The following is a 26,251-nucleotide window of genomic DNA, read 5'->3' as shown; positions in this document are numbered from 1 at the left end:
AGTTGTATTAATTAGAAAGTCAAGGGGCTAGAGATTTAGCTCAGTGTTTCTGCTGCCTGCCTTGCAAGTGCAAGGACCTGAGTCTGATCCCTGGTACCCCCCCAAAAAAAAGAAAGTCAAAAAAGAACATAAACTTTTGCAAGTCATTTAGCAGGCCCTTTATGGCTGAGTTATGTAGAGAGTCATAGTGTAAAAATTACCTGTTCAAACCCAGGTAATAGAGGTACATAGCTGAATTGATTGTTACCTATGGTAATGAAGAACTCAAGAATATGCTTTAGATTGTTATGTCTAATTTTTATTTCCACATTTTACAGAGAATTAGAGAAACAAATGTGTCCAAAGTAAAGCAGTGCCAATACGAAATAAAAATCTACAAATGAAGGTACAAGTTCTTTCTGAGAGAACCAGAAGAAATAGTTTTTTCTCTGTGTGACTTTTATCACTCTGTGTGTGTGTGTGTGTGTGTGTGTGTGTGTGTATGTGTGTGTGTGTAGTGCTGGAGCTCAAGCTCAGGGCTTTGTGCATGCTAGGCAAACACTGTACCCATGGGGCTCTATTTCCAGTCCCCTCAAGTTGCTTTTGGTTTGTCATGAGATAAGTAACGCTCGCCTTGCTGTAGAAGATGTGGTAGAGAATACATAGAATGACATGGTTCCCATCTGGGACCCACGAAGCCCTGGGTGGAGGGGCCTCAGAATATGCCAGGAAATTGCAGTTCTTGAGTAACCACAGTCTTGCAGCAATGGTCTTATGTGGTATTATGTATCATACATACACGTGCTACTGATTTCCAAACATATGGTAGATGTAGTTGTGGGAGATAGACTAAAACTACTCAAAAGTATTATTAAGAAGGGTACTCAGAAAACTAGATGTTCATATGCAGAAAATGGAATCTTGACCCCATCTCTTACCCTGTATAAAAATCAACTCAAAATAGGCCAAAGACCTAAAAGAGCTAAAGCTATAAAACTAAAAGAAGAGAACATAAGAGAAACACTTGAAAACATTGATATAGGCAATGATTTTTTGCATATGACTTCCAAAACACAGGGCACAAAATAAAACACAAATGGGTTTATCAGGCTAATACAGTTGAGGACACAACAGAGTGGAAAAAGGACCTACAGAATGGAGGAGACCTTTCCCAACTATTTATAGGACATGCCAGGAACTCAGAAAACAAGAAAAACCAAGTAATACAATTTTTAAAAAGTGAGCAAATGATCTGAATAGGCAGTTCTCTAAAGAATAAATGTAAATTGTGAACAAATATATTTAAAAAGTGCTCAATTCCTTTAACCATCAGAAAAGTGCAAATTCAAACTGCAGTGAGATATCATCTCTCCACAGTTAGAATGGCTGTTATCAAAACAAAAATAAAACCAATATAACAGATGCTGGTGAGGATGTGGAGAAAAAGGAGCTCTTACACTGTTGGGAATGTAGATTAGCAAAGTCTTTATGGAGAAGAGTATGGAGGTTTTTCAAATAAATAACAATGCATCTACTGGACAACTACCCAGGTATGCCACTTCTGGGTATATTTCTAGAGAAAAAGAAATAAGCATAACAAGGAGATTGCTGCACATTTACGGTGGCACTGCTTATAGTAGCTAATCCAGGGACTCAACCTAGGAGTCTAGCAGTAAATGGATGGATAAGAGTATATGCTATACATAAAATGGACTATTCCTCAGCCACTAAGAAGAATCAAATCCTGTCATTTACAGCAAAGTGGAAGTAAATGGGAAACATTGTTAGGTGATATAATACAAATGCAGGAAGACGTGTGCCATATGTTCTCTCTCATATGCAGAATCTAAAAGTCATCCCTGGTGTAGAATACAATTATTAGAGTTTGGGAAAGGAGAGATGAATAAAGAAAGCTGGATATGACTTATGTAAACTGTATGCATATGTTAAATATACTGATCCCCATTAATATGTACAATTTATGTGTACATGTTAATAAAATGTTTTTAAAAGGGTCATCAAATTTATAGTTTATTTTTGTCGTGTATTTTCTTAGGTTGGGCTGATAGTAATTCTGAAACTTTTTGCAGCTCAAGTAGGTCTTCATATTTTCAAAGGTGGATCACCTTTGATGGTATTTTGGTATTTTGCCAGGTGAAATGGTGAAGAAGGGAAAAGGTTTTGCTAGCAGCTGCCACATAAGTGTTTGTGCAACTGGCTGTACCCATAACATGTGGCTGTTGCCACTCTGTCATACCCACAAGCCTAGAGAAAGAACTTAGAAGGACAGTAGCTCTTCACTACCTCAGAAGATATCTGGGCTTGCTTTTCTTCAGTTCAAATAGACTGATTTGGAAAAATGAAGAACAGTTAGCAAACTGGCCTCAGGAACTCTACCAGCTCACTGGCAGCATAGACTCTTAAGACAATTGGTGAACCTTTTAGAGACAAATGCCCAAAGTTCAACCCAGAGCCCAGTTATTTATTGCGAAGTGCCAACACTGCAATTAAACCTGAATACTGAGGTTTTAGTTTAGGAAAACACAACTCATACATCAACATCTTTTATCTCGAAAGAAAAACAGTATGTGTGCCACAGGATTGCCACCTCAACCCTTATGGGCATTCTTCCTCATAAAGAGCAGTTGCCCTCGTGCTTCACTCTAATGTACCAGGCATCAGTTTCAACTGGAGTTGGCATTGTCAGTCGAAACCAGTTTAACATCACTAGTCCAGAGCTTCTATTAAAACTAATGGGTGATAAATGATTCCACTTTAGACTTAATAAGAAGGGTCTGATGTCTGTTAGATTCGCTATAGGTGGAAGAGGACAGATAAGACCATGCGTAACGGGAGAAAACATGATGTAACAGTGCCCTGATAGAATGTGTGCTTGTATTGCATAGGTGAAAGGACTTTGTGAGTTATATTAGTATTGAAATAAATGAATTTACAGAATGCTCCAAGTTTAAAAAAATAAAGTATGTACTTGTGAGCTCTGTCTTGGGAGATCTTTGAAAGTAGAGTATAATCATAATGGATACGGAGCTACTTGGAGCCAGAAACTTGATTTAAATGCCTTCTGCATCTTATGATTTTCCTGGTGCTCTGAGTTTATAAACCGTTTTTAGGCATCCTTATGTTGGTGTTTACTGCTGAATTCTATTGCTTCTTTCCCTGGTTAATTGATTCTCTGAATGTCATTCTACATCTATGAAGAAATGAAACTGATATCTAGGGAAAACACTGCATTTTTCTATTTAAGAAGCAAATCTAACTATGTGAACTGCTCTTTTAGCTACTGGATTTTGGCAAATGTTTAGTAAGTTATTAAAGTATTTGGAGTTATTTTTCCTTGGGTTTAAGAAGCTCCTGAAAAATTAATCAGATTAAGCATTAGGAATTATCTGAATAAAGTATTCCATACATGGCTGGCGTGAAATTAACCTTTCACAGCTTTTCCCAGATACTTGTTCTAGAAATTGAGACTTTAATTTTGTATGCTTTAATCCCAGATTATCACATTAATTTAATGAGTTAATTCTTCAAACAACAGTCTCAAGATATGCATTCTTTTATAACTCTGAATATTAGCTGTGTGCTTCCAACTATGTACTCTTTACAGTGGTAAACAATTTTTAAATCAGCTTATTTTGGCGCTGCTAAAGTAATAATCTAATTTTGTAGTCAATAAATTGTGGATTATCTGCATGGCTTGTTTCATAGGTGGCTGGAAATGTTTAAAATGTATTTTTAAAAGTCAATTACTTTTTAAATTTTGAAATTTCACTCGACTCTTCATTCTCATCTAGATGAAAAGGCAGTTTTAAAACTTTGATTAAAGCATATTAATGCAAATATTAGTTATTAAAGACATATATTAAAAATATCCAGGACCAGGGAGGTAGCTCAGTGGCACCATGCCTGCCTGGCAAGTGCAAGGTTCTGAGTTCAATCTCTGGTACCAGAAAAAAAAAATCCATACTATATTCTATTTCTGAACGCCAGACTAAAAAATGAGTTATTATGATTAGTGATTTTACAATTTCTCACCAATACAAATTAGACAAGAATTTGTATAAAAGCACAGCCTCAACCTGTTCCTGAAGATGCATTTTGGAAAATGTCACTAGACATGCACCTTCTAATGTTGGTCATCACTATTGTTTTAGAATACACAGATTTAGAAGGAAACATTGGAGTAGTTGTGTATGTCTCTGTGGATTGCTTAATGCATAAAGTAATAACGTCGTGTATTTCATTCCACTGACATCCTTCTAGCCTTCTTTCTTACAAGAAAAGTGCGTCTTTCTTATATGGAAGCACTTATGCAGTCTCTGGAGTCCACTCCAGGAAAATTTGTTCTAATACCACAACAAGCACAACAGATGCAAGTTATGCATATTAGAGTGGCTTGTCTCTGAAAGGGAACAATCAAGATTCCTCTGGCAGTTACCAGAACCTATTTCTAAATAGCCTGCTCCCAGCAGAAAACCAGCTTGATTTCTTTGCTCTGATATCTGCCTTGCACATCGCCATGTTTTATGAGACCTAATCTTTTAAATGTTTGAGCCAGTGAGTTTTCCATTTCTGTCTTTAATAGGTAGTAGTTCTTTAGAGTTAGTTCTGTGAGAAAACTCTTAAGCATTATGTGTCAGCTAGATCCTTTACACCGTCACGATCTTCAAAAATCTCACTGTCTGGAGGGGAAAATAGGCAGAAAGTGAATTAAAGTGTAGTGTGTAAGTGTTTAAGATGGTATGATCACACAGAAGGGAGGGAGAATACCCTGGAGGAGAGTGTGCTTATGGATTTAACAGCTTACTAGTTTTGCCACTCTTAAAATGTTGTGTTGGAGATCACGGTGAATATTCACCTTGTGAGTTAGCTATGCTGTATTAAATTTTCTAGTTAATGTTTTCTGGGGGGAGACATTATTTCACCTTCATTTTATCCCAGACAATATATTAATGAGCTATTCTGTCAGGAATGGTAGCAGCAACATATTTTTTTTTAAGAGCTTTTGGGCATAGGATGTTTAGTTCTATGTTGAAAATACGTTAAATTATAAAGCACAACTCCTTTGGGAAGGTATGATCTTCATGGGGATGTAAAATTTAGAGAGAGAACAAATACAGCACAGCAGAAACTTGAACTGCTGCAGACCTGTCTCATTCTGCCACTTCAATTATTTTTATTATGGTAAAATACATATAACATTTACCATCTTCACCATTTTTAAATATGCAAGTCAGTGGCATTAAGTATGTAACAGTATGGTACAACTGTAATTACCACCCATCTCTACTCTTTTCATCTTGCAAAACTGAAACTATACTTGAGAAACAGTAACTTCCCATTTCCTCTCCATGAGCTCGGTAGAAACCATTCTGTTTCCTGTGTCTATATCTTTGGTTACTCTAATTATCTCATGTAAATGGAATCATATGATATTTGCCTTTGTGAGTGGTTTATTTCATTCAACATGAAGTTCTCAAAGTTCATTCATATCCATATATATTAATATATAGGTAGATATAGATAGATATCTAGAAATGGTTTTGTTAGATCATATGGTAGTTTTTTAAAGATTTCTTGAGGAACTGCCATCCTATTTTCCATAGTAGCTGTATGTACAGACATTCCTAGCAACAGTATTAAGGTTTCCTTTTTTATACACCTTGCCAACATTTGTTATTTTTATCTTTTTTGATAATAGTTATTCTAGCAGTTTTGAGGTTATATCTTTTTGTGGTTTTGATTTGTATTTTCCTGCTGATTCGGTATGTTGAACATTTTTACATATACTGTTTGGCCATTTGTGTATCCTCTTTTGAAAACTGAAATTCTGCTTTAAATCGTTTTGAGTACGGTAAATATCCGAAAGTAGAGATCACTTGGTAATTCTATTGTGAGTTTTTTGAGGAACTGCCACACTCTTTTTCCCCGGTGTCTGCTCCCTTTTACTCTTTCTGTGCAGTGCACAGGTTCCGATCGCTCCATGCCCTCACTGACGTGAAGATGTTCTGGGCTCTTTGATAGCAGGCATCCTACTGATAGGGAGATGGATGGGGTCACTGGTGCTTTGATTTGCATTTCTCTAGTGACCAGTGATACAGAATATATATTTTAATATGATTATTGGCTGTTTGTATTCTTTCTTTGGAGAAATGTCTTTCTCAACTTTTTGTCTTCTTTGAATTGGCTTTTTTTTGTTTTTTTTACCTCTTTTTATTGTGCAATAAAAGATTTGTTTAGAAAATGTTTTCAACCTCAAAATCATACTTGGAGCTATTTATCTTGTCAACTATTTCTATTTAAATTTGTTACATTAAAACAAAATAACAATCTATGAGAGGAGGTTCATATTGATTATACATATCAGTGTTGCTGATGTTATTATATGTTTATTATATATGTTTAAATCTATCGAGACTTAATTTCTAGACTTGCTTGGTTCACTATTCATTTATTTCCTTTATTTTCTTACTTTTACTTATTTTCTGCCTGTTTTTTTCTATCCATTATTGAAATTGAGATACTGAAATCTTCATTTTTATTTTTTTTTAGTTTTAAACATCAATTTAATGAAGTGGGTAGTATTTTCTTTTGTTTTTCATACTGGAGATTGAATTCAGGACCATGTGCTTGTAAGGCAGGTGGCAGCACCATTGAGCTAAATCCCTGGCCTTGTGAAGTGGATAGTTTTTTTTTGTTTTATTTATGTTTTGTTTTAGTTTTTGCTAGACTGAGGGGATTGACCCTACTGGACTTCACACTCAACTATGTCCTCAACTCTTTCTAAATTTTTTACTCTGAGACATGGTCTCACTAAGTCACTAAATTACCCACACCGTGCTTGAATGTTCAGTTCTCCTGCCTTAGCTTCTCAGAGTGCTGAGATTACAAGCCCCAATTATTATAAAATTAACCCAGATTTTGATTTTTGCTTCCTATATTTTGATGGTTTGCTATTAGGTGTAAAATATATATATAAGCCAGCACTCATATCCACATCCTTTTAATCTACAGCACCCCCTGCCTGCACCCAGTAAAGACAAAATAGTTAATAGAAACAAAGCCTCACAAGACCTTCCAGTTCCAGAGTAGTGCTTCGGGACTGGTGTGTAGAGAAGTGGATTATGAGATAGACCAAGACAAAATACTGGACAAAGCAGAAATTCATAGTCTGAATTGAAAACTCTAAGTGCAGAATTGTAGGAAAGATTTCAGGCAAAAGCAACTAGGGATTTTGTGGAGAGGCAAGACAGAGCCTAGGAATTTGTAAGGTCTGTTTTCAGTCCAGCCCAAGGAGGAAGTCACTTTTGATGGTTGATTCCTTCACCTATTGGTATTAAAAGGACATAGTAAGGGGAGTGTGGAGGGGGTGAAGGGAGGGCAGGGGTAAGGGGAAAAATGAGAACCAAGACCTGTCATGTAAAGGTACAAGTTCCCAGTGATGTACTGTATACCTAAAAGGTACCAATAAACTCAATGAGAAAAAAAAAGACAGTATTCTGAGCCTGAATTTTAACAGTAACAGTAAGATGTGAGGTCATTTGTGTCTTACAGGAATTATACAGCCAGGAGTTAAAGTTGTTATAAGGGTGGTCCTATTTCATGTTTTTCCAAGGTTTATATTTCAGAACATACTTTTTGAAGTTTGTACATTGATGAAAATGTCCTAGGTCTGCCACATTTCAAAAGCTCAATAGCTGCCTAGCTATTGGTACTGGTTACTATATTGGATAAAAAAGTAAAACATGGGTTCCTTTTGTTCATTGTTTAAAATTTTTTAAACATAATACATACATGAATAAAATACCAAAGTGTTCATAAAAGTGAAAAGGAAGGTCCTTTCTCATCAGTCTCTTTTGTTTTTTAAAGGTATTCACTATCGGAACTCCCCCTTTTACCCTTTCTGGAGAGGAAAAGCATATCCGTCACAACTTTAAAAGCATTTTCTTTCTATGAATTTATAAACTTATTATACTAGGGGCATGTTTTTGTCTTTTTAATTTGAAATGGTATCTTGGATGTCTTGATAAAATATTGCATTTAGTTCTACTTCCTGCTTTTTAAGTTTCCCCAGTTTTCCATTGTTTTGGAATGGAATTTATCAGATCTACATCCATAGACTTTTACATAATTTTCAATTTTTGCTATTCGTATATTGCTGTAGTATATTTCTAGCAATACAATTACTACATCAAAGGATAAAAATGAAGTCTCTTAAAGGATTATCTAATGGTCTTCCATGTTAATGTTTCTACCCAAGTAAGGAATTCAGAAGTTGGGGCTAGGGTAGGGCATAACAATAAAAACTGTTAAGAAAAGGAACCAGAGATAATATAAAGATAAAGAAACTCTGGCTGTTTGATAGAAGTGATAAATTCTTGTATTAGTAATTTTTAAATTGTCCTTTAAAGTTCCATTAGTATAGTCCTTCCTGGGGAAGTTTAAGAAAAATACTTTAAATGTCAGTATGCTTTATGGAACTTTCTAAATCAAAAAGTATCTTTTTTATCACTGCTTATGTCTTTAGTCTTATTATAACGATAGTACATGTTTATTGCAAGTAATTTGGAAAATATACAAAAGCATAAATTTGAAAACATTTCATCTAAAACATCACTGCTTAGAGATAACCATATCAATATGTTAATTTCTTATTTCTGTATATATGTTAGTTTTTACAGTTAAGATCATACAGGAACTGGGGATTTAGCTCAGTGGTTCTGCTGCCTGCCTCGCAAGCACAAGGACCCGAGTTCAAACCCTGGTACCCCCCCCCAAAAAAAAAGATCATATTGTATATGCTTGTGTTATATTCAGCCTTCCTTTGATCATGTTGATTTTATTTTCTTTCATTATTCTTTGCCTACGTTTTTTCTTTTAGGCAACAGAAATCTAACATTGTTTTGGAATGAGTTCAGATACCAGAATAACAAGAATGCAGAGAAATCTTTAGATTCTATTCAGTACCAAAGAAGACAAGCCATGGCCATCCCATTCATCATACAGTGTGGTGAGTGTTGAATTCCATTCCAATTAGCGAATGTTAATGAATTTCTAAATATAAATATAAATGGTGTTAAGAAGTGGTGACTAGGGAGACTAAGATGGAGAAAACAGTTTTCTTGCTTTTTTTTTGCGTTGTTCTAGGAGGTCACAATCTAGGAGAGAGATTAAAATAATTATAATACAGGGGAAATTAGGTAAGTGAGATAACAGAGGCAAAGGAGAGTTTAAGAAAAAGCAGTGGGGATTAGTGGCAAGATTTTGTCCTGGAGGTAATATCGCCATGGTCTTTACCCTTGGACTTCACTAGCGGAAATGAAGCACAGGGGAAGGTGAGCCAATACCAACGGTATACTTCAGCTAAAATATCTGTTGAAGAAAAATAAAAAAGTCATTTTTGTATTTTTAGTATGTGACACTGTGTCTAATACATAGTAGGAATTTTTTGAGAATTGAACGAATATATAATGAATAAATAATAAAAAACAAAAATATTATTTTGGGTATATATGTTAGAAGCTTTGAAATCCAGGATGAGGTTTTACTTCGATAAATAATAGGGAGGTATTGGACATGTTTCAACAGCAGAATAACATCACTGTGTCATGAACAATTAAAGTATTTTCTGGCCATTACATAAAGGGCTAATTTTTTTTAATCTTACTATTTATTGGTACTTTTGGAATTTTTTTTTTTTTTTTTTTTTGATACCGGGGTTGAACTCAGGACCTTGAACTTGCAAAGCAGTCACAGTACCACTGAGCTAAATCCCTGGCCCCTGAGCTAACTCCCCAGCCCCAAATTTTTGTTTTGGATTTTTTTTTGTGGTACTTTTAAAGTATACAGTACAGTTACATTCATCATTGGGATCTTGTACCTTTACATGACAGGTCTTGGTTCTCATTTTTTCCCCATACTCCTGCCCTCCCTTCCACCCCTCCACCCTCTCCTATTTACAAAGACTTTGTTTCCATTTTTTCCTTTTCTCATATTTTTTCTTGTCCCTTATTTCCTTTCCCCTACCCTTCCCACAGGGCTAATTAAAGACAGTCTACTTTCTGTAACAAATAATTCAGTGAATAAGTCAGACAAGTACACAAAAAAAGTCCCCTATGCTATGTAAGACTTTATAGACATCTTTACACAGTGCCAGAGGAGCCCTCCCCAGCCTTTTACTTGGGAACCTTGCAGGGACAGCCGGACCAGTCAGCAGTAGCTTGCAGTAAGGCCCCTCTGGGAAGGATGATTTGGGGCAAGACCAAAACAAAAGGAGGGTCAAACCTCCTAGGATATGCTGCTGTTGTGATCTGAGATCTAGTGAGAAATTGTCAGTGTCCAAATTAATGCATGACAGTGAGATTTAAGAGAAACATGCATGCTAGATGTTTCAAAGATATGACTGAGGAAATTGATTGGCAGTATGCAAAAACCTGTTGGGTGGTAATAATAATGTCTATCAATTACTTTGTGGGTTTTTTGTTTTTGTTTTTTTGATGCATGCTAGGTACTGCTAGAATCTGTACCTGAGAGCTATATGAAACAGGGCAAATTACTTGATTTCTCAAATACTCAGTTCCCTCATTTTAGAATGAGATTAGTTTCTGTAGCTACATTGTAGAATCATTGTGGGAATAGTAGGAATTAATTAATGTGAATTATTAATAGATTAATGAAGTTTATCAAATGCCTAGGAAATTGGCAATGTACTAGTTTTCATTCTTATTATCCTCAAATAGCCTTTTTAGACAAGTAATAGTATTACTCTTTTTACAGACAAATGTGATAAAACAGAGAAACAAGTTATTTGTCCACAATCATAGAGGTGGTAAGAGATGGTAGCATTCAGATTCTCAACCACTCTGCAAACTGCCTCTGCTTTGGGTGAACAGAGAGAGGCAGGCTATTTATCTGAGCGCTGCAACACTGTGTTCATATTGAATCTTGAATCAAATCCCATTGTAGCTTGGTGAGAACGGTGTACCTTAGGCCTAAAGGTCAGGAGAGACTGCAAAAGAAAAAAAAATGGACAAAGGAGTCTGAAACGGCAGACCAGAGAGTAGGTTAAGAGTAGAAAGAGCAGCAGAAGAAAATGTGTAAATGACTCAGCTTGATTTTCCTTCTTACATTATTCATGTGGTTGGAAACGAGAGTGGTATTGCCAGCAGATGTGTACTAGGTTGTAGAAAAGGAGAGTCAGGTACTGGAATTCCTAATGTAGCTTAAGAAGGAGAGGAGAATCTATTACTTCAGATCCTTTTGGCTAAAAGTAACAGAAACCAACCAGAGGGAACTAAAATAATAGTAACAACAACAACAACAATAATAATAATAGTAGTAATAGTTTCTTGGTGGAACTACAATAGTAGAATATAGAAACGTGGAATAGTTTGCCATCAAAGATAATGCTATGCACATAATGAAGGGTTTGCCATTTTTTGGTATTTGCAAGGTGACATCCTACTGTGAGAGATTCATTTCTGATTGTAATCTCTTTTGTGTGTAATTTTGTTTTGATGATCAGATCTTTGCCTTAAATGGAGAGTTTTGCCTTCCTCTACTAATTATCAGAAAGAAGAATTTCTTGACACTTGGATTTGTGCTAATAATCCTAACCACTTGGAAAGCAGGTAGTTTTTGATGATTTTATGAAAGCTCTTTATCCATTTTTAATTCCTGCAGTCCATATTGTGGAACTGGAAAATGTTGGCTCTATAGCAAGAGCCTATGTAGCTGGGATCTCTTTGAACTCTTTCTAGTCTTGTGTTGCCTGTGAAAATACTATTATCAAAGTGCGTTTTTCCATCAGATGGAAGATTTGGATGATACACACTTCTGCTTGCAGCAGCTCACAGTCTCCTGAGCGCTGCCTTCCATCCATTTCTCCACAACATACGGCCTGGTTGTATGGGGTGTGACTCAGAGGGTGAACCAGGGCCATCAAACTGTTAGATCATGTGTTTTTTTCTGTGTAAGTCATGTATTGATTCCATTGCTTTGTGCTCCTGAAGAAAGACATCCAGACTAGAACAGAAGAAACAGTGATTAAATATTGATAGATGTCAATGGTGTTACAAGCTCTTTTAGATTAACATTTTTCCCCAGAGGAAAAAGAGTTACTACTCCCCTCTGACAAAGGCATCCCTAACCCCAACATTGCTTTTTCATTCAGTCTGTTCTAAAGTTCTTTGAGCTGCAGGGTAAGTAGTTCAATATTGCTAATATAAACATTAGGGTAATAACTCCTGTTTGGTTATTTTTGTCAAGCTCTGAAAAAAAAAAGAGCAAAAAAAGAAAAGAAAAGCATTCAGAAACTGCTGTCAAGCACTTTCTGCCTGTAGTCTCCAGATAAATTATATTTGGAGACTGGAGAAAAATGTCAGAGGTTTCAGGAGTTCTTATGTTTCTCATGGTCCAGAGTTGACTTCTCCCTCTCTCCTTCTCTCCCTCTCTCCCTCTCCCTCTCTCCCTCTCCTTCCTTCCTTCCTCTTCTTTTTTGTGATCTGTGTATTTTCCAAATAAAATTTGTCACAGAACGGAAATACATAAAACAGATAAATGTAGAACTGTCTTCTTTGAATTGAAGGCTAGAAGCTCAGGGACCAAAGATAGTCACTTCCAATTTCTGTTCCTTACTCACTGCAAAATGCCCAGAGCTCCAGGAAGCAGGATTATAAAACAACTAATTCAGTCTCAGTTTTGCACTTTAGGAAAGTCAGATTTAAAGCCTGTACCTGGGCTTAGAAACCTGTTTGTGGCACACAGGCCAAGATCTAACTACAAACCTGTTAAGTAACTCTTAACATCAACAAAACACTGGTTCATTCGCAATATTAAAAATAGTTAATAATACTAATTGCTTAACGTGAGCCAAGAGCTTTTTAAACAGCTTAGAATGGCTTTTAGAATCCAGACTCTGGAGCCACAAGGCCTGGATCTGACCCTCACTCCACCAACAGTGGAAGCCAAGGAGTAACCACTCTTCACCTCAGCTTCCCATTCCCTGGAATGGGGTGCTGTGATTGTATCTTGATTTATCTCCTCTGGGTCCAGCTGAACCCCGGTCAGAACAAGCTGCTGAAACTTCTTGTTGTCTGAGGTCTCCCCCGATGACCAGTCAGCAGAATCTAGGTTGCTTCCCACAGAGTTAACCATAGAGCTATGGTCCCTTAGACCACTCTGGAGAATTGTCAGCCACACAGAACTGGGAAGCTGCCCTTCCTCGCATTCTTTATTTTCAGTTCATTGATGTCTTTGTATGGATACACTTTCACCCTCTTCTCTTGAAAACAAATGATATCATTTCAGAACATTGTAGAGTTAGTTTCAAAGCTACCTTTGTTCTGTCTCTTACACATCAAAACCTTGTGACTCGTGAGAAGAGACAAAACAAATTCAGTTGTGTTGACAGAAAACTGATGGACCTTAAAACTCTGAAATGTGAAAAGCGCTTATATTTATAATTTTCTTAAATCTTGAATCATTAAATACACTGACACAATAGTTACCATCTGTATTAAATTTCCACTCAAAAGATTATGACACAAATTTGCATAACATGGCAGTAGGAGGTTTCGGGAGATATAAAAATACTCTCACGACTACACAAGCAGATAACTGGGAGTTGGCAGTTGTGTGGGGAGCTCATGGGTGTCCATAGGATGAGTCCAAGAGAGAAGGAGAACACATGTGGTGCGTCTCTGTCCTCTGATTCAGTGTTGTAGGCTGGGCCCTGCATCCTTGAGAATGTGCCTTTGTATCCATCCTGAGGTGTCTGTAAGTTAGATTTGGATAAGATCGTTTAGAAAAAATGCATTGAATGATGAGAATAGATATATAATTATTTATTAGGTAGTGTTCTATGACCATTGGCACAGAGCAGTGAGGTGATAAGTGGCATTGACTATATTTACAGAAAATATAGTTTGTTGCCAGCAGATAATTGCCAGCTGCCAGCAGGGTTAAGGCCAATGAACAACATTTGAATGAACAATGTTTTGTAACCAGAACTTGGGCCAGAAACATATTAGCTTCCTCTTCTACAGCAATTATATGATACGCCATTCTCTCTTTCCAAAAACCTCATGAGCTTTCCCCATTTCTCAGGGGAGAAAACAGAAGAAGATTTTGGTAACTTATCCAGGATTCCTCTCTAGGTCCCACACTAGAAGCCAAGAGCCCGGTACAAATCCCATCCCTTTCTGTCTGACCAGTGTCTCTCAGAAGGCATGCTGTTACATTTCAGGGAGCCCAATTTCATCTAAATACCTTTTAGGGACCAAAATACACCATTTTCAAATAGTAGTTTTCAGGGTCAGTTACCTGGACCTAGTAAAATGGAATTATTCAGTTTCAGAGTCTTAGGCCTTGTTTTGTTTTTCACTGAGCCCAAAGGGAGGTTACACGTTTTTCACAGAACGCAAGAAATGGGCATGGTACACTTCCTTTACATCTGCCATATGCATTTTTCTGCATTGAAAGTAGGGATCACCAGCAGGGTAAAAATGATGCCTGTTCCTTGGCTGAATCAGAAATGTTCAGACTTTGCAAAGGATGTTAAAAAATAACTACAGGTTATATTGCATATTGAAATGTAATTTATTTTCAAAAACCTTGAAGTGAAGAAAATTGAAAGGATAGCATTTTGATAAGAAAGGTTCCTCTTTTCTGATTTTTTTCTCTTTACAAATGAAGAAAAGGTCTATGTAGATACAACCTTATAGATGTCTTCAAATCCACAGTACAGACAGCTGTCTATATAGTAGTTGGTGCCGGGATTTGTTTACCAAGCACCTTTCTATTTTTTGAATGCAACAATAATAGCAAACACCATATGTGGTGGAAGTGTTTTTTCACAATAATATTTGAATCTGGTCAGAGCGCTCATTCCTCTCTATTAGGGGCATTGGATTTGGGCCCAGTGGGAATTAAACTTCTATCCACACCAAACCCTGATACCAGTGAGGGCAAATGATACCCTTTTTAGCAGTTTGATTAACTCAGCTCGTAAGACCATAGTCTTGAAAATAAAAGTAGGAGAAACAACAATGACCTCAAACCTTCAAAGCATACATCTCTAAGTCAGTATTTTTTTTACAGCTATAATGAGGGAAGTGTTCACCCATATCCATAGCCTGATTATTGTTCGTTTATTTATTTACATATGGTTCTACATGACTGTATAACACCCAAGGCTGGGAACCAGAGTGACTCCGAAGTCCAGATGCTTTTCCTGCAGCAGGGAGGGATGCTGCATTTGAGGTCATCGGGAGGTTTGGTGGGGCTGCTGTACAAGTCTCAGTACCCAGTGGCCTCACTCGGTACTGCAGCGCACACAGTCCTGGCCTTCTGGGTGAAATTAAGTCACTGAAGGATCTATGTGTGTTAGAGGTAGAGCTATTTGTTATATTTCAAAGAAATGTATAGAGTTCTACCCTAATTTTTTTTGCGGGGGCATGTTCAGCAGTGATGAGGTAAGCCTCAGTGATCAAAAAGCATTTCTGTAAAAGACTTCACTTGATTAAAATATAGACTAAGTGAAGCATTGGCAAAATAAATAGTATCCTATACTCATAAATATGTGTTATCCTCCACTTTCATCATTTATCTTTTTTACATTCAAATTGGAAATTCAAAGACATCAATATAATGATCTTTTGTATTTGATGTTTGGATATGTAACAGATAATGCAGAAACAAATCATTTTTTTACAGACAACAGGTAGCTTTATATTTTCTCCTGATATTAATTTTTTTCTTATTAATTGTGAAGTTGTCATGATGCAGAACGTCTGCCTAACATCCCCCTGGGCACCTTGAACATGGTGTTACCGTCAAGAAGCGAGAAAGAGAAACAACTTAGAGAGTCAATCCAGAGATATCAAAATAAATTGGTTGAGCAGCAGGCACAGGTGAGCTGTAATTATTTTTTCCAAATTCTATGACTGTTCAGCTGTTGGTTTCATATGCATAACTGAGTAATATAGCTTATCCAAATAAACTGTGTAGCCTGTTACCCCCTTCTTCTTTGTCATTTTCCTTTCATTTGTATCCATGATATATTCTAGTGGATGAATCAAAAGAAGGGAAGAAAGTTCTGTACAAAATTCTGCATGTGCGACATCTAAGCCAGGTACACAACATTGCATATAAGCAAAAGGAACATTTATTTCTACTCTGCAGTTGCACCTAGAGCTTTGTAGAACTTAGCTCACGCTTCTAACGTCTCATGGTCATGATGGGAACACAGGTCTGCACACTCCAAAAGATAGTCTTATTTTCTTTCTTTCTTTTTTTGTACCAGGGATCGAACTTGGGACCTATTGCTTAATAAGGCAGGCAGTGGAACCACTGAGCTCAATCTCCAGCCCCCAGATAGTCTATTTTCAGTTCATTGGGCTTCTTCCTTGAGACAAAGCATTCTTTAGAAGGTTTTAGCCTATTAATGCAGAAAGCCGTAGTCTCGTTTAACTGTAAAGAAAACTCAGTAAATAAGACATTGCTATTAATAAACAGGAAAACATGATAGTTTCCAGTGAAAGAAAATGTGGCATGTGAAAAATACCATTTTATTTTCTTAAGAAAGTAATTAGATTTCTATTTACTTTATAGACTTAACACCCAAATTCAACATTTTAAACTTTATATATAACTTGTCAGCTTCCTGCGATAGCACTTGAGAAAGCCAGCAGAGTATGTACAAATGCATTGACTTGCTATAACTGTGAGGAAGTAAAACACTCATTAGAATAGAAAATTCACTGGAGAAATGGGAGTCAAGACCCTCAACCTCAAAGTATTCCTGCACTTTTATGATGTAGAATTTTATCTCTTTACCTCTGCTACCTGGATAGGCATCTGGACTGCAAGTCACCCATCACTTGAGATAATGCAAATTCCTGACCCTCCATCAGCCTGCAGTCTTGGTCCCTCTGGGAAAGACACTGAGAATTACCTTGGAAACACATTCTTTTAAGCACCTGCACCTCCATAGTGAAAAAGTAGCTCAGCTCTCTATTTGTAGACCCTCTACTTGTTGTTTTGATAAAAGAAGACAGAAGTAAAGGTATTACAGGCTGTGTTACAATAAATAAGCTAGTATAGGTAGACTTTACAATTCTGGACTATCTTAATTTTGTTTTGTCTCTTGTTCAGTTTACTACCCCTTCTATCTTTGTGAAGGTTTTTAGTACATCTGGAATTAATTTCCTTTTTAGCCATCTCTGGGTGTTTTTTTTTTTCTTTCCTATAGAGGTCAGAGCTGACTCTTGGATATTAATAGTGCTAATCACAAAGACTTGATTAGCTTGTTGTTTGTTTGGATTTGGATGTATTATTTATTCTTACAGTAGAGAATTTGATGGCACCTGATGGACTAACAAATTAGGGATTCTGGTTCTGCTCATTCTCTTTCATGGTGTAGTTGGGTTTTCTATAAAAATGTCAGTTGTGGTTATAGATTCAGTTCATTTCAGGAGTAACAAAGAAATTTAGCCATACATAGAAATCTTTTGCCATTAACTAAAAGGATGTAAGAATCTTCACTATCTCCCCCTTTCCTTTGGTGAAAGAAAAAAAAAATCCACAAAATCTATTTGTGAAAATGGTCTGAGATTCTTTAACATACTTTCTCATTCTCAGTGCCCTTATTGGAACCAAATCTAGGTAATTGATTGGTTGTGAGATGGTCACTGAACACATATCCACCCTGGGGTCTGTTCCAGGCCAGGTAATTGGATGAGTTCAGTTTAACTGTAATACTCTCTTAACTCCTGGGCAGCAGGCATAGTCTTGGTTTTACTCACTGTGACTCCATATAGCCTAAAAGAGTAGTTGGCCTATAGTGTATTCAGTTGAATCAGTACATAAAATATCCCTTCCCATAATATGCATGCTTTTAGTGGACCAAGTCTAATAGTTACTTAAAGATGAACAGCCACTTTAATAGTATTTGTTCAATGCTTGTCTGACCATACTAAAAATTACATTAAAAGTTTACTATAAGGAGATAGCGAGGGAAACTTCAAAAGAAGTTTCATAGAGGAGTGGCTACTCAGGGTTTTGAAGTCTACTCAGGGTAAATACAAGGAAAGCAATAGAGCTTCCAGCTGAGAAGACGAACATAAAGTAAGACTTGGAAATGAGCCTTGACTTGTTGCTTTGTGGAAGCCAGTCTTTAAATTAATTGCTCAGTTTATGAGTTTATGTGCATCTATCTTGTTTCATTTAAAATTGTACTTCTGTTTTATTCCTTATAGATACATGTCAATTGTACTTATTAATAGGTTTCAGCATACTCTTTCTATATATGCATACAAGATGCAGTGATCAGTCTTTTCAGAAGCATCCGAGTGATACAGGTCTCACTTTCCAAACAGGTGGAGGGGCAGGCAGGGGCCACTAGTTGGGTTGAAACTCAGAGGGCAGCCCATAGCTGCCTGGTCCTGAACCTCCCATAATTTGACATGTTGGCATTGGCTCACCAGGACATCTCACCCCTGGGATGTTGATTTTTTTTTTTCAATTCAGTTCTGGATTTTCAAAATTCTCTCACTACAAAATGGGTTGAAAGTAATCCTTCGTTTCTTCTTGAATCATAAATAAGAATTTGTGCTAGAGAGACCATCACAGGGAACTAGCAAACATTCCAGAACCTTATTTCTCTTTGGCTGCCAGCATTTAATTCTGAGCCTTTGATGGACAGCTATGCTAAGTATGGATTGTGCGTGCGTCTGTCCTTTATAAATGGTGCAACTCGGTATGAAAATGTTCAAAAGCTGTATTTTGGGGATTCCTTCTGATGTCGGAAACAAGCCTTGAAACCACCCCTTGCTCAGGTTGAGTGCGCTGCCTCCTTGAAAGGAAGCGTTTGAAGAATGGGATGCAAGCAAGGACAAGAAAGCCAGAGAAGCAGCATCTGCTCTGCTCAGGCTCATTGTAGGTCCGGTTCATGTGTGCACGAGATACCCCTAGAAAATCAAGAATAAATCATTAAAACAGTTAGTGCACATTTGCAATACAGAACGATAACATCATGGGGGACTTGCACATTTATATAACACGTCTTAATTTGTGTTTTACCCTTCTCCTCCCCTCCCTCCACCCTTCTTCCCATCTCTATTTATAAAGCTCTGTTTCCATTTCCTTCTTTTTTCCTTTAGATCCCTTTTCCCTGCTTTCCCTCCCTTCTCCCCATTTCTTATTCCCCTTCCCATTTGAACAAGTTCTTCCTGTTTCCTAATATCTGTCCTCCATTTTGTTCTTATTCATACTGAAAACAATACAGTGTGTGTCTGACTTATTTTCCTAAAGATTATGGTTTCAAGGTGCATCTGTTTACCTAAAAATATCTCGTTTACCCTTCTTTACAACAGAGTAGTACTCCATTCTATATGAATACGTATTTTTCTTATCCTGTTCTTCTGTTCGTGGGCATGTGGGCTCTTCCCAGGATTTAGCTATTATAAATCGTGCTGCTATAAACACAAGTATGTGTATACCGTGGTATGATGCTTTTAACTCTTTTGGGAAGATACCCAGAAGGGGCACAGTTGAGTAAAATGGAACATCTAGATTCAGTTTTTTGAGGAATCTCGATACTAATTTCCATACCAAATTGATATATTGAAAATCATATTTGTTAAAAGAAATACTTCCGTTCAGTAAACTTAATAGGAGTGCTCATATTGAAGACCTGTGACATATTTTATAAAGGGATTACCCTTTATGTAATCGATGATCTGTGTTGAGAAGCCTAGACCCTCATAAACTGTGCCTTGGGAACAGCCCAGCCCATTCCAGTCTTTCTCCTGAATAGATGAGTGAGTAATCGGTACCTGACTCCCTCTCAGCTTCGTTCCTTTGCTGTTTTTTTATACTGAGTGGCAAGTGCCACCTGCTGGCCAATTGAAACATTTTCACTTTATTATCTGATTGCTGTCTGCTTGCTACCTGGCAAAATTAACCAGAAAATTGATGTTCTGGTTTTCAGTATACTACACAGTGATTTTAAAATCATAAAGTAGAACTATGAAATCACTTCTTCTGCATTTGAGACTCCTGACTCCTCTACTTGCCTCTTTCTCATTCCTCTTCCACCTTATTTCATGACAAGGGCAACTGCACACACATTGATATAATTTTACTACACTTCATTTGAGATCTTTTGGTACCTCCTAAAATCCATTTGATGCCATCAATCATTACAAAACATCATAACTTCATTCCTCAAGTTAAACTATGCAATTTTTACCCCATTATACCTACGTAATGTTAGTAACAGTATATCTGTACAATCAGTACGTTTGTGTAGTGGATGCTATATTGCTTACGTAGCCTCTCGGCCTTTCTGAATTAATCTGTTCAGTTATGGTGAATTCTCAGTCCACAGTCCATGCTCTCTCTGTTCTGACTTTGCTCACCTTCCTTTCTTCCTCTCTGCGCGGAGCTGGCCCTGGGCTGCTCTGTGTGCCCCTGTGTGTTCTCCATGCTCACACTCTGCGTGCCATTCACCTACCGTTCTTGTCTGCAGTGACCTCTGTCCCTTCTGCAGACTTCAAGTCCAAAACAAATGCAAAATCCAGTGTGAAGTCGTCTTCCATTTCCTTACTGATAAAAATATCTCCTTCTTCTTAATTCCCTTTGTTTTCTGTATGTCTTTTTTAACACATTTTTACTTTTGTCTGGTACCATAGTTACATGTATATCTGATCCATCTCCTGCATTGGACTATAAGTCCTTTGAAAGAAAAGATAATGTTTTACTTACCTTGGCATTTCTAGAAGTAGCAAGTCCTGGCTTTTTCAAGTTGTATTTCTCAGAGCATGGTGATGATGTATTTCCAGCGCTTGGAAGGCTGAGGCAGGAAGGTTGCTGTAAATTTGAGGCCAGCCTGGGCTATGTACTGAGTTCAAACCTAGCCTGAATTACATAGTGAGACCCTATCTCCAAAAAAAAAAAAAATGTCAGGTGAAGTGGTGCACATCTATAATGCCAGGACTCAAGAGGCTGAGGCAGGAGGATTGCCATGAATCTGTGACCATCCTGGGTTACATAGTGAGTTTAAGGCCAGCCTGAACTACACAGAAACCCTGTCTCAAAAGCAAAAAAAAAAAAAAATTCCAAAAACAAAAACATGGTAATTATTTATCAAGCAAATTAAAAAATGATGAACAATTTGATTTATGCAGAATTAGCCACAAAATAAATATTTTTCATTTAATTGGATAAGGTAATTCTACACAAGACATGTCTAGTTCTGCATATATTATTGGAAACCAAAATATTCTTAGTCGTAGTCAAAAGAAATGGCCGTGTTTATGCAGGAGTAGAGAAACTGCATTTGGGTTTCATTTGTTACGTTCCTGGGGTTCCCATGCAGTGAATAGCCTATGTGAGGTTCCAGGCCTATTGAAAAGGAACTCCAGTAGTAGCATTCTATTCTTGTACAGTGTTCATAAGGGCACACAGAAAATGAAATTGTACAATCTGGCAACTCCCACATCAGTTGTTTTAGTGGTAAATGTGAAACAAAGAAGGTTTGCTGAACTTTTAGCTGTTTTTTTTTAAATCAAAATGGCCTGAGTAAAACTTTGTAATGAAGAATGTGAGCCCATTTTTCCATTTAGAATTTAATCTTTTAAATGTATCATTATTGTGTAGATGCTGAGATTTCAAATCTATGTAACTACAGTGACAGATGCCTTAGAAAACACATTTATTCAGCCTTCTTACATCCACTGCCATGATATAAAATTCATGACACAGAAAGACCCTTGTCTAGCAAGAGGTTATTATACTCATTGTGGCTGAAATATTTTGCTTTATTGCTCTCACTGCAGAGCTCTTATTCCTTTTTGGTGATGCATTACTTTTCCAAAGGGACAATGCATACTATATTTACCTTTGTGGGCCTTCCATTCACAGCATAGCAAATGAGATGTTAAATGAACTGTTTATGATGAGTCAATCCAGGAGCCCAGAAACAGGCATCAGCTATTGCTTTTCTTCTGTGTGCTTTCCACCAGCACACATGGTTCAGAGTCAGACACACTAGTAACCTTGCAGAAGATGTTCACCTTCTTGAGTTGCTGGTCCAGATTATTTTCTTACTCATCCTTTTTTAGGAATCAGACATCAGACTTCCTGATACAACCGCCTTTTTAGTTCACTAAACAAACCTGAACAGCATAGTGGTTAACAGGAGATCAGAAGACTTTGGCTTTGTATGTGGTTGAGAGATCACAGGGTGGTCTCAGGTCTTGACTTCAAAAGTCACCCTGTTCTTCCTGGTGGCAGGAACTGAGGAATGCTACCCATCATTGTCTGCTCCCAGGTATCACAGAAATGAAAAAACAGTGCCACTGAAGGCCTCAGTGAGTCCAGAATGAGCTCATCATTTCTCTGGGAAGGGCAGAAATAGCTTTTTCAAAATTAATTGATTTTATTGGTACATTTAAGGTATACAGTACAGTTACGTTCATTACTGGGATCTTGTACCTTTATGACAGGTCTTGGTTCTCATTTTTTTCCTCTTGTCCCTGCCCTCCCTTCACCCCCTCCTGCCCTCCCCATTTACAAACACTTTATTTCCATTTTGTCATATTTTTTTCTTTTCCCTTATTCCCTTTTCTCTACCGTTCCCACGTTCCCTACACCTTTAGCCCTTTTCTTCCTATTTCACATAGTCAATTATCTCATTAGGATCTTATATACTATTATAGTTTTTCACATCAGAGAAACTATTCGGTATTTACACATGTGTGACTTATTTATTTCACTTAGGAGTATATCCTCAGTATGTACCCATTTTCCTATGAATGAATCTAATTTCTCATTCTTTTTTTTTAAATTTTAAATTGAATTTATTGGTACATTCTAGGTAGACAGTACAGTTACATTCATTACTGACATCTTGTACCATTACATGCCAAGTCTTGGTTCTCATTTTTTCCCCTTGTCCCCACCCTTCCTTCACCCCCTCTTCCCCTCTCCTCCTTCAAACACTTTAATTCCATTTTACATTTTCTCATATGTTTTTCCTTTTCCCTTATTCCCCTTTCCCTATCCTTCTCACTGTCCCTACACCTTTGGTCATTTTCTTCCTATTTCACGTTGTTAATTGTCCCGTTAGGATCTTGAGTACTATTTTAGTTTTTCATACCAGAGAAACTATTCAGTATTTGCATATGTGTGACTTACTTATTTCACTTAGGAGTATATCCTCAAAATGTACCCATTTACCTACGAATGAATCTACTTTATCATTCTTTATGGCTGAGTAGTATTCCATTTTATAGAAAAACCACATCTTCTTTATCCAGTTTCCAACTGATGGGCAGATGGGCTGTTTCCAAGTTTTAGCTATTACAAACTGTGCTGCTATAAACACTGGTGCATATATATCACTGTGGAATACTAAACTTGCTGGAAGATAAGTTAGGCAGAACTCTTGAAGACATTGGCATAGGAAAAGACTTTTTGAACAGATCCTCAGTAGCATGGGAACTAGCACAAAGAATCAACAAGTGGGATCTCATCTCATTAAAAAGCTTCTGTACTGCAAAAGAAACCATCAACAGAACTAAGAGACAACCTACAATGTGGGAAAAAGTTCTTACCAGCTGCTCCTCAGACAAAGGACTACTATCGAGAATATATAAAGAACTCAAAACAATCAGCCCCCCCCCAAATAAAAGACCCAATTCATAAATGGGCATCTGAAATGAAAAGACATTTCTCAGACAAAGAAGTCAAAGCAGCAGGTAAATATATAAAAAAATGTTCCACATCACTGGTCATTCAAGAGATGCAGATGGAAACAACACTGAGATTCCACCTCACCCCACAAAGAATGGCTGCTATCAAGAAATCAAACAATAACAAATGTTGGTAGGGTTGTGGGGAGAAAAGAACCCTTCTCCATTGTTGGTGGGAGTGCAGACTGGTGCAGCCACTGTGGAAAGCAATATGGCGATACCTCAAAGAGCTGGGACTAGAGGTTCCATTTGACCCAGCCATCCCTCTGCTGGGTATCTTTCCAAAAGAATTAAAAGAATCATACCACAGCAATAGCTTTGACAACAGCAGGCAGTACATGACTCCACTCACACACGAGCCGGTCATTCCTTTTCACACCAGCAGAGTCGGAGAAAGAGTAGAGGTTCAGATGCACTGCCTGAAATGACTCCCTGAAGAGAATACTAATTTGTGTTTTCATGCAAATATACCTGTTTGATCTCTGCCCTTTCCAAACTCCTTCAGCACTCGAACTATGTGTGCCATTAGTTCTACCTGTGCACACTACCTGAGGCTGCCTGGTGTCCTGCAGGCACCCTCAGGTGCATTCTCTGACTGCTCCGCAGGGATGTGGCTGCCTTCAGAAGCAGCGCCTCACTGCTTCCTTCTAAAGGAAGCCTCTGTCTCAGAGCCTGTTCCTCTGGGTAAGCACCATCCACCCTCAACACACCCCTAAGCTTTCTTGTCTTGTTTGTTCCAATCTCTCCTCTTACTCAGGACCTAACTTTATATTTTCAGTTCCTTTCAGGGCGTTGGATCTCGTAATTGTTGTTTTGATTTTGACCTCAAACCCCATATATCGTATTTGTGACTCACTGTTGTAAAACCTGTCTCCCGGTCAAATTCTTGATTTGATTCCTTCCTTCCTCTGTCTCAAATCGGTAGGATCAAGTAAGACTCAAACTTAATCTCATCTAGGTTCTACCCTCAACTTTACGGACAGTTTGGCTTTGTGTGTGGCTGGGAGACCTAGAGATGTTCTCAGCTCTGGACTGCAGAAGAGGTTGAGCCCTCCTGCTCCTTCAGCCAGTCTTTCCCATCAGTCCCAGCCTTCTAAGCAGGCTCTTGGACATAATCCAAGTAGTAATACTAATACTAGTAATAATTCCTGGTATTTGAAAATAACTAAATATTGGTTAAAACAGTTCTGAACTGGGGCAAATCTAGGTTTTTTGAGCCTGAGTTTTCTATATTTTTGAGACCCCTATGAACAAGAAACTTAGAAATATGAAGTTATGGTAGAACTGTGGAAGAGGCTTGCGTGAGGCAGGGTTCTGAGCCCTAAATTCATTTGGTTCTTGGCTTCTCTGGCACCTCTCTGCACACACTATTCCATTTGAGCACTACAGGTTTTTTGTAGTGCAGAATTAAATATTGTCCATATTTCTAATTCCCTTCTTTCCAAATTCTCCCCAAGATTTCTGTGATTGTGTATATTTCTGGTGAGTTCTAAAGCTTCCTGACTGTTCACTATCATGAGACGTGCTACAGAGATGAATGGATTTATGGTTCATAACTAACAACACTTACAATGTGCCACAGCTAGAGGGTCTGTACCTTTAAATGTACAGACTCATTTATTTAATCTGATGACCATCCTCTCACTGTTGTGATTCCTGTTTTATGAAGAAACAGAGGCACACAGAAGTAATTTGCCAAAGATGTCTAGGAAACAGCAAAGACCTGATTCCAACCAGCCCACTCTGGCTCCAGACTCCTTACTCTACCACGAAACCATATTGCCACCCAGGCTTAGTTCATGTCAACAACATAGGAGTAAAGGTAGATCTAAAATATAGGACTGATTCTTAGTTCAAAGCTGTTTGACTTCCCCCTGCTTCCTCTTTTCATTTCAGACTGATCACTCTTCTGGGTAGAAGCAATTAGGAAATTAACAGCTAAAAGGAATCATACTTTTCCCTTTTGAGGAGCTTTGTATGTATTAGGCAGATTCGTAGGACAAAGTTATCACTCTGAAAAGCTGAGCAAGAGAACAGCTTAGGAGCTCTTTGAAGGAGGAAGAAGGAGCAGGAGATAGTGACTGTGTCAGCCTGGTGGTAGTAGGATCCCTAATTTCAGGTCCTAGCTGTGCTGTTTATAGGTTTAGTAATCTCAAGGCTGTCTGATCTCTAGTCCTTCATCCTAGAACCCTCTCGTCCTGTGAAAAGAAGATTAAGAAGCCAGGCACAGTGGTGCATGCCTCTAATCCTGGCATCGAGGGTGGCTTAGACAGGAGGATTTTGTATATAAGTCCTACTTGCAAAGCTTAGTAAGACTCTAACTCAAAATTTAAAAAGGGGCAGGGACTGGAGATGTAACCCATTAGTACAGCAATCCTGTATTCAACCCCCAATACTGGAAAAAAGAAAGATTAAGCTAGATTTTTGCCAAGGCACATGCAAATTTTAGAACCTTTGAATATTAGTTACCCTTGTCCTGTTACAGGCTGCTAATTGTA

At 37.6% G+C, this 26,251-nt stretch overlaps 1 protein-coding gene across 1 annotated transcript in view; it reads left to right on the top strand.

Annotated features, from left to right (window-relative positions):
* Morc1 (MORC family CW-type zinc finger 1) overlaps nucleotides 1-26,251 on the top strand; it is a 193,912-nt gene that overhangs the window by 85,545 nt on the left and 82,116 nt on the right. Inside the window, exons 15-17 of the mRNA XM_010630190.2 lie at nucleotides 8,879-9,007; nucleotides 11,522-11,627; nucleotides 15,770-15,908. Of these exons, the coding sequence (XP_010628492.1) occupies nucleotides 8,879-9,007; nucleotides 11,522-11,627; nucleotides 15,770-15,908 (374 nt within the window). The remainder of the gene's footprint in view (nucleotides 1-8,878; nucleotides 9,008-11,521; nucleotides 11,628-15,769; nucleotides 15,909-26,251) is intronic.

This window comes from Fukomys damarensis, unplaced genomic scaffold, assembly GCF_012274545.1.
Source record: "Fukomys damarensis isolate Sample0158 unplaced genomic scaffold, DMR_v1.0_HiC HiC_scaffold_24, whole genome shotgun sequence".
NCBI lineage: Eukaryota > Metazoa > Chordata > Mammalia > Rodentia > Bathyergidae > Fukomys > Fukomys damarensis.
Note: the sequence above shows the minus strand (reverse complement) of the source record. Positions and strands in the feature narration are given on the sequence as shown.